This window comes from Fukomys damarensis, unplaced genomic scaffold (genome assembly GCF_012274545.1).
Source record: "Fukomys damarensis isolate Sample0158 unplaced genomic scaffold, DMR_v1.0_HiC HiC_scaffold_30, whole genome shotgun sequence".
Lineage (NCBI taxonomy): Eukaryota > Metazoa > Chordata > Mammalia > Rodentia > Bathyergidae > Fukomys > Fukomys damarensis.
In genome coordinates this window covers 41125815-41135087 of record NW_022900942.1, presented here as the reverse complement: position 1 = coordinate 41135087, position 9273 = coordinate 41125815, and the positions used below count along the sequence as shown (strand labels likewise).

Genomic DNA, 9273 nt, shown 5'->3' with positions numbered 1-9273 from the left:
CGGGGGGGGGGTGTCCTAAACATGGGTTTGAATGTAGTAATAAAAAGTTTGCAATATGCAAAAATATCACGTTCCTTTAAAAAAGTATTTGTTAGTCAACCTATTGATGTCATTATTTTGGATTTGTAGGAATACCTTCAGTCTAATATGCACATAGAACCACACACAAACACACACACATATGTGCACATACACACATGCACAAACACAGATTTACTACTGTGTATAGCCAGGAGCCTGACTGTTTGAAAGTAAAGAAAATACAAATGTCAGCGTTTGCGCAGGCCAGGATGTTAGGGGAGGAGTATGGAGTACGTGAAATCTGAGATAGGATAAACAGATAGCATAAAACACTGATCGTTTTTTGAATTACTTGGAAAGATTTCTTAAGTGATTAGTTTAAAATTATAAGAAATGATTTTAGAACAATATTTGTGTAATCTTGAATTTCCTTTCAGGGATCCAGTCTAATTCTCCTCCATGAAGTGATGATGTGATGTGGGTCTTCACTGGCTTCCTGCTCATCAGTATTGACTCTGTCTTCTTCGTAAGTCGAGGGTCTCAGGCCCTCAGGAGTTGAGGTCTCCCGTTTGTTCCTTGCCCCCCCTCTCCTCCTCCTCCTCCTCCTCGTCTCCTCCATTCACCTGCCCCGCACTCTTTCCCTCTCCACGAGCTTACTCGTACAACTCTTCACAGACCTCTCAGTTTTCCAAATGTAATCAATGAGCTACACAAACCAAACAATTCAGTATAACACATTATTTTAAATAAGGAACAGGTTGAATATTTACAGTGTTAGCTTATTCTGACTATACAATCTGTTCCATTGAAACATGAAACTGTTAAATAGAAAATTATTTATCGTAGATGTCTGATATATGCCATGATACCTGGATTTCTATGCTGAATTTAAGAAGGAGATATTTAAATCTACATTTCATCACTCGTTTTTATGTAAGCATTAATTTTATGTTCAATAACAATTTTATATTGAAAAAGTGAGTATGTGTGCTTTCTCTTTCTTTCAGATGTCAAGTATTTCATTTAGCACTTACAGGTTCTAGAATCTTTCTTACAGTGCCCCAAATTGCAAATTATTTTTCAGGTTTTGTCATTATATTATAGTATGGTAGTTCTCTGTGTTTAGCATGCTTAAGAATCACCCAGAAAAGTATTGCAAACAGATTGCTGAGCTCTACTCCCAGAGCTTCTGTCTTAGTAGGACTAGGATGGGCTCTGAGAACTTGTGCAGAAGGCAAAGTTTAGAAGTGATACTGATTCTTCAGGTTTATTGACCATGTTGTGAGGACAAGAGGCCTCATCCCAGATGAATTTTTTTGGTTATGTTTATAAATTAGCTAAGCTTTTCTGGAATGGAGAATGATCTTTCTTATGTGTTCCTCATCTATCTTCAGATTATCCAGTTTTACTTAGTTCACAACTAACAGAAGGATGAGAAAGCCTTACAGGGACCACAGATCACACCTTCTGGAAATTACAGACAAGAATAAAATCTTAACTATACTGGAATAGGGAGTTATGCTTTGAAAAATGCGCTGAAGTCTTGTACCTGACTTCAAACAGCTATTAAATGCTTACCTAACACACATACATACACACACATATATTCTTATCAATTATGCCTGGAACGTTTGTAAAAGTTAATAATAAAGTGCCATAAATTAACATTACATAAATTTTTAAAGGGCTAAAATTGTGCAAAGTATACCCTTTTAAAATAATGGAAAATAAAAAATAATTCAATTTTCATTACATGTTGCCATTTTTTATTTCAAAGTATTTCTACTCTATGTTTTAGTCCTGAAAATAAGAAAAATTACTTTCAACATTGGTTTCACTTAATTCATACATCAAAGCCTAAAAACTTTGGGTACCAGAAGCTTTTTAGATGTTCAGTCAGATTTAATTAAACTTACTCCTCACACAATTCTTATACAACTCACCAGCTATTTTTGATTTCTAAAATGTTACACTGGAAGTACATGCAATCACAATTGCACTCTATACTGTGTGATAATTGGTGCCTTCAGGTATCACTAAGAAATGTAGTAGTTTTCTCTGATACAAAGGATCTCCAAACCTCACTGAAATTTTATCACCTGCCATCCAGTTAGTGTGCTGTGTATAGTGTGCACTGTGCTATTGCTTTTACCTGAGCTACTATTATTTCCCATTATGACACTAGATTCTCGTAACTGGTCTTCCTGCTTCATTGTTGTCACATTCAATACCTAAAGTAATCTGATGGAACTCTACTCATGCTACAATTGTGCTCAAAAGTTTTAAACACTTTCTTCTATCACATAGTGAAAGACTGCTTAACATAGCCCTTTCAAGTCACTATATAAATGAATCTTGCATTCTCCTTGGCCATGGTGATTCCCATGTGTATGGGTGTAATTCTGCACACACACACAAAAAATTTTTTTCTACCAGGGATCGAACTCAGGTCCTTGCACTTGCGAAGCAGGCACCAGAACTACTGAGCTAAATCCCTGGCCCAGCAGGTGTAATTCTGAATTAAATCACATCATGAAGACTTTACAGATTGTCTTGGATCTGTGTGGAATGCCCCCCCCCAATCTTTCCTGATTGCAGATTTCTGACAATAGCTTTCTCAGTCACCCACTCAAATATCCACTCCCGTCTCCCACTTTATTTTTGTTCCTTACTCTTTCCATACAAGAAATTTTACGTGTGTAATTTTATTGTTAACACTGTTTTTGTGTCATGCAGTTGATATACACAAGTACAGTACATACTTAAATTTTCATAATCTCTCTCCATTGTAATTTGACATCCTCAGAGATTTGATTTGTCATGTTCACTTTTGTACACTCACATTATGAAAGAGCAATTCTAAAAGATTACTTGCTACCTAGCAAGTGATTGTTAAGTACTTGGAAATGAATTAAATGAAAAAATAATGGTTCATTTATCAAAAGAGGTTATATGTAAAGAGATATGTTTAAATATTTGGTAAATAAATTGAATGGAAAAGCAATCAGTTATATTTATATATCAGAAATAAATCTATTTCATATATTTTATATATAGGTATCATAGGGATTTAAATTCAACTTTAGGGAGAGAGAAACCCTTCTCCATTGTTGGTGGGAGTGCAGACTGGTGCAGCCACTAGGGAAATCAATATGGAGATACCTCAAAGAGCTGGGATTAGAGGTTCCATTTGACCCAGCCATCCTTCTGCTGGGTATCTTTCCAAAAGAATTAAAAGAATCATACCACAGTGATATATGCACACCCATGTTTATAGTGACACAGTTTGCAATAGCTAAAACTTGGAAACAGCCCATTTGCCCATCAGTTGGACACTGGATAAAGATGTGTTTTTTCTATAAAATGGAATACTACTCAGCCGTACAAAATGAGAAATTAGATTCATTCATTGGAAAATGGATGCATATTGAGGATATACTCCTAAGTGAAATAAGTCACACATGTGCAAATACCAAATAGTTTCTCTAGTGTGAACAAACTATAATAGTACATAAGATCCTAATGAGATAATTGACAATGTGAAATAGGAAGAAAGGGGCTAAAGGTGTAGGGAAAGTGGGAAGGGGAGGGGAAAGGGAATAAGGGAAGAGAAAAAATATGAGAAAATGAAAAAATGGAAATAAAGTGTTTGTAAATGGGGAGGTGAGGAGGGGTGAAGGGAGGTCGGGGACAAGGGGAAGAAAATGAGAACCAAGACCTGTCACATAAAGGTACAAGATCCCAATAATGATTGTAACTGTACTGTATACCTAAAATGTACCAATAAACTCAATGAGGAAAAAAAATAAATTCAACTTTACTTCTAAATCCTACCACACTTTAGATACATCACATGAAACTATATACTTGTTTTATATTGTTTTCCATCACAGTTGGAATTAATATATTCATATTTACTTAATAAATAAAATAACTTATAAAAATATATGAGGAAAGAATAACTAGAACTAAATAATGTTAATTGAATTTGAGTGTCTATGCTGATAATAATGACTAACTTGTCAAACCTTTCTTTCCCCTCAGAATATAAATCATCATTATTTAGATAATGTGTTTATGTTAATTCTCTAATACACTGATGATGAAAGATAATGAAGTGCTACTCTTTTGTTTTTAAAGTTTGAGAAGTATTTGCAATTAATTACTGCATCACAGCATATCAAATACTCTGTGGCACATACTTAAGTTTATCTCTTATGAAATGTATCTTCAAGACAGGCATTGTCTTGGATATTATTCTGAGAATGCTTATTATCTATTTACTAGGCAGGCTGACCTTCCCAGCCCCTCATCAGACACTCTGCTGCCTGTGCACACTTATAAGCCCAAGATGTATTTTTCCCCTCATAGATGTCCTCTTTCTGGTCTTCCTGAAATTACTGTGACCATTTACCTGATCTTCTCTACCTGGACTGAATACTTGTCCATTGGTGTCTGCAATTAAATATTCTGTCTGATGGATCCTTCATAGTTATCAACAGCTACTGAACTTACCGATGCTGTCATAGCATTTAGCACTTAATTTTTAGTACCCAGGATTGAACTCAGGACCTTGTGCTTGTCAGGCAGGTGCAGCACCATTGAGCTATATCCACAGCACCCACATGCATAGCTCTTGAGGAGAAAGTCCTTGAGGACAAGGACTGGAGTCCTTACTACTTTACTGTATTCCAAAGCTGTCATATTTTGAAAAGTAAGTATATATTTCACATAACAAAATTGATTTTTAAATATAACAATTCCTAATCTCCACAGATCCAAATAGCCCTTCAGTAAAGGGATAAAATCATTGCTATCAAGTATCTCACTAAATAATAAAGAATCTTTCATGATCCCAACTCATGTTACTAGATTAAGGGAGTAGAAATTCATGGTCTAAGGTAAATATTAAGCTATAAGAAGACTTACAGGACTGAGGGGTTCGTCACAGCCTGTTCTCAAGATAAAACAATTTGCAGTTTTTGACTGGTTTTAAACCTTTTGAAATATAAATCCCCAATTCTTGAAACTCATTCCATTTATAAACCATTTTTACTCTGAGCAGTTGGTCAGAATCTTACAAAAACAGGAATCATCCTGTTCTGCTACCCAGTATGATGGCACAGGATATGACAAAGAGGGACAGATATAATAGAAGCTCAGGGATCTAATGTTGTCTAGGAGTTAAGAAAGGTTTTAGTATTGTTGGATGTGCTGTAGGGAAAATTATCCAGCTGATTCGAGCTTAGTGCCTCTCAGAAGTTTTGAATCTCATTTCCTCACTCTAATTTTCTCTCATGACCTGTCTCCCAACTTCTGGCTGCCCCTGGCTTGTCCAGGGTCTGGAATTGCCCTCTTCACAGCACCCCAAAATTATCATTCTGACCTTCACTGCAACTATTGATAATACAATACAATTGCTTATGTGGCAGTCTTTGAGGAGGAAGTTAATTCCCGAACCTGAACAAAACGATAAAATAAAGGTTGGAAAGCCTATATCAAAAAAGTGAGATTTTGAAGCAAAACATAAGGGTTTTGTCTCTCAAGTGTAACAAATTGAATTTGAGCAAATTTCTGAATGTATGGAAGCTTCAGTTGACTCAAAAGTGAATAGATACTTAGAGAGGAGCCTGGTCTGTGGTAAGAATTAAATAAAATAACATGTATAAAGTAGCTGGAGCAGAACTTTTCAGGCACACCATTGGTTTCATCATCATCAAAATGAATATTCCCAAATAAAATGTAAATATCAAAGATATTTGATATTGCATATTCACTGACTATTATTTAGTTGAAAGGCTATGAGTGTTACTAAAATGCATTAGAAATCTAAGCACCTATCCTATCAAATATGCAAGGAAAGTGTTTTAATCATTAGGACTCTGCTTTCATCCTTTCAGTGTGAATGAAAGAAGAGTCTCACAATGAGAAACTCATTCTCTAAGTCTCACCATTAAAAAAAGGCACAAGCACGATTTGCTTCAGGGAGTCAAATAGTTTAACTTTAGTATTCTAAAGAGCCTCATAGAGCCGCTTGCAGCTATAAACCATGCCCATGTCAGCATCTTTGTTTTTGTTTATTTCTTTCTATAAAGAAACCATCTTAACATTTCAAATACTTCGGTGACAAAGAGTACACACGATCTGTGCTTCAGTCAATTTTCCTACTAACTGCAATAGTTTCATAAAGTCAATTTCTACCAATTTATTTATTTCTCCAGTATGCTTACTCTTCAAACACTTGCCTTCCAAGTACACAGGGCAGTTACAACATGAAAGCAAAGTGAGAATTGAAATCATTTTGCAAGAAAAAAAAAGTTATTCCACAATTTTAAAAATAATTATTTCCATCACAAACATCAGAGCCAGAAGCCAAATTTGTGCATCAACACTTCATTACTGAAGTATTTTTACAAAGGATGTAATTTATGTTTTCATGGTGTTTGCACTTCCTGTGACTGTAAAGTTTGCTGGTTTTTATCTAAATAAATATCAAATCTGAAAAATTACTTAGTTTAATATCTTTTGGCGGGATGTTTGTTCCAGTGGCAGTTGTGATGCCTGTGATTCTCTGTAGAAGGAACATCTAATTATTGAGGTGGGAAAGAGCTCTCACTGGATAATGCTTTTGTGCGATCCCAAGGGTTACTGTTGAGGCTAGGAAAGCAGAGTTTTCAGTGTGGGAAATGCAAATGTCACCAGCTTTTGGAATCGTAAAGAATAGCCATGCTAGAGAGAATCCAAACTGAAATAGTTTCCTTCATGTCCTTGCATTCACTAGCTTTCTCAGTCACTTACAGCTGACCTGAATGGAGACCAATCAGGAATTTTTGTTCTCCCGAAGTGCAATGCAGGTGACTCCGTAATCTCTAATGGTTCACTTGTGACAGTGCTCCTTCCTGCTTCTTTCTAGAAGCCCTATTTAAAACATTCCCATTTCAGAGGAGCATTTGAAAGGTGAAGCGACTAGGCCTATACCTCTCTCCTTTCTTTCTGCAAAGTGCCTGAGAATAGATTCATATTTAACTATTGAAATGTACTTAAATTTCGAATCCATGGAAAGGCAAATATATCATACAGAACAATGGAAGGAAAACAACAAAAGCAATGCAGCAAAACAGGTGGAGAGGAAACAAGCAGATATTATAGCAAATACAACCTCCTGTACAATAGATGCCTGACATCTCAGGATGACTAGGCTCCCAAGTAAAATATATAAAAATTTAGCACATAGATATATTAGAACAATTCATAGTAATACATTCCTTTGCTAAGCATAACATTATAAATATTGAAAAACATAAAATGTATTAAATGTGAAAACTCAGATTAATAAAACGTAAAATAGAACAGATTCTATTTGCTTCAAAGATTCCTACCTTAGCAAAGGGTCTCATTAGCAGACTATGTTAAAGGGGTTAGAAGTTAATCATAAACTGGAATAATGTAAACTAGTAAAAGCCAGTTCAAATTTAAGGTCAATAAAAATAAAAATGAATTATCTCAAATTGTAACTAAGCAACTCAAATTAGAGAATAAGGTTTATAAAACTTTTCTTTGCATGCACGTTTTTTATAATGTTATTTCATTCAAAGCAATGGAATCATGATTATTGCCTGGTCCCTGAAGCAGGATGGCTGAGCTATCATTACAGTGTAGACTTCTGAGGGAGTGAATCATTATTATCTGCCCATCCTGTGCTGTCCAGGAAGTAATGACTGGCCAAATGAAAATAAAATATAATCAATTTGTTAAATTCTGCTACAGTAGTGATCCCAGTCTAAATTGTGGATAGATTGTGCCTTATCAATTTTGTTTATTTGGAGAAGTCAAGGGGTTATCGGAAGAACACACTGGTGGAGTAAGAGTAGCTCTAAAGATATAGATTGTATATAACTAATTTCTGATTCAACCTGAGAAGTAGATGTATGGTCTGATTCTGTTAGAAGGTAGGGATTTTCTTTCAATTTAAAGAAGGTTTCATAATATCTATATAGTTCAAGGTGGCCTTGAATTCTTTCTAATCCAAGACCAACTTCAAACTCGTAGCATCTTGCCTCAGTCTCTGAAGTACTGGGAGTACAGGTATGCACCATCATGCTCAGGGAACATCATGTTTTATCCATTGCTACATGAAAAGTTACTCCAAAATGTAGTATGCAAAGCAATTCATTTCATTTTCTGTTGATTCTATAGGTCAGTTATCTGGATAAGACTGGGCTGAGAGAATTTTTTGCCCCATGTGGATTGGCTTATGCTAGCATATGCAAAATGGCTTTTGCACGTGTAATAACTTGACAGGAAAAGCTGTAAGGCTGGGTCTCCTTTGTCTACATGACTCTTTTTCACACATGTAGCTTAGGTTTCTTTCCATGGGTGTCTAGAATTTAAAAGTGAATGTTTCAAGTGAGAAAGACAGAACCTGGGGAAATCTTAAATGCCAACCTTGAAATTATACAGAATCACATCTATATTCTACTGCTCAAAACAAATCACAGAATTATCCAAGGATAAGGGGGAGTGGTAAGGACACTGTAAAATCTCATGTAAAATGGATTTTGTGCGAGGAAGCATACATTCTACCAAAAGACTGTATGATTTCTTAGAGATATCATGCCCATAATTCTTTTAAATTCTCCTTGTGACCTTTGGAGAGCAACCATACTTGATACCGTGTGTCCTCAGAGGAAAGACAGAAACTGACAGATGAAATTGGGACTCACCTGGCGGAACTGTTCCAGGTCGATTTTGTTACCCACCAGCACCAAGGGAATCTCATAGGTGTGGCGGACCTGGAAAATGAGCTCTTTAAACTTAGCAGCCTCTTGGAATGATTGGCGGTCAGTGACAGAGTAACAGATGATGAAGCCCTCTCCACCTCGCATGTACTGCTCCCTCATGGCTGTAAATTCTGCCTGTGTGAAGAGAAAAAAAGTTTATTGGTCTTTGATAAACAGAAATAGAAATTTAAAACATACTATTATGAAGCTTAAATGCTTTAAGCTAAGAGAATGTTGATATTTAATCATGGAAGGTTTGATTTGAGAGATGTTGAAATGATATGGTAAATATCAAATCTTATCATGGACTCATAGGGATTACAAATAATACATTTTTGTTATGTTTAATGACTTCTCTTTAGGGAGATGAATCTAAATTTGTACATCCTAAATATTAAAATTAATTGAACCTAGGCTAGTTCTTTTTTACCTTGCAAATTTAAGCATATTTCTAATTTAAAAATTTATATAT

General features: G+C 35.4%; 1 protein-coding gene across 2 annotated transcripts in view; it reads right to left on the bottom strand.

Annotated features, from left to right (window-relative positions):
* Rit2 (Ras like without CAAX 2) overlaps positions 1-9273 on the bottom strand; it is a 355066-nt gene that overhangs the window by 173404 nt on the left and 172389 nt on the right. For both annotated transcript variants that reach the window (XM_010616572.2, XM_033757464.1), the window contains exon 4: positions 8745-8936. In XM_010616572.2, coding sequence (XP_010614874.1) covers positions 8745-8936 — 192 coding nt within the window. The remainder of the gene's footprint in view (positions 1-8744; positions 8937-9273) is intronic.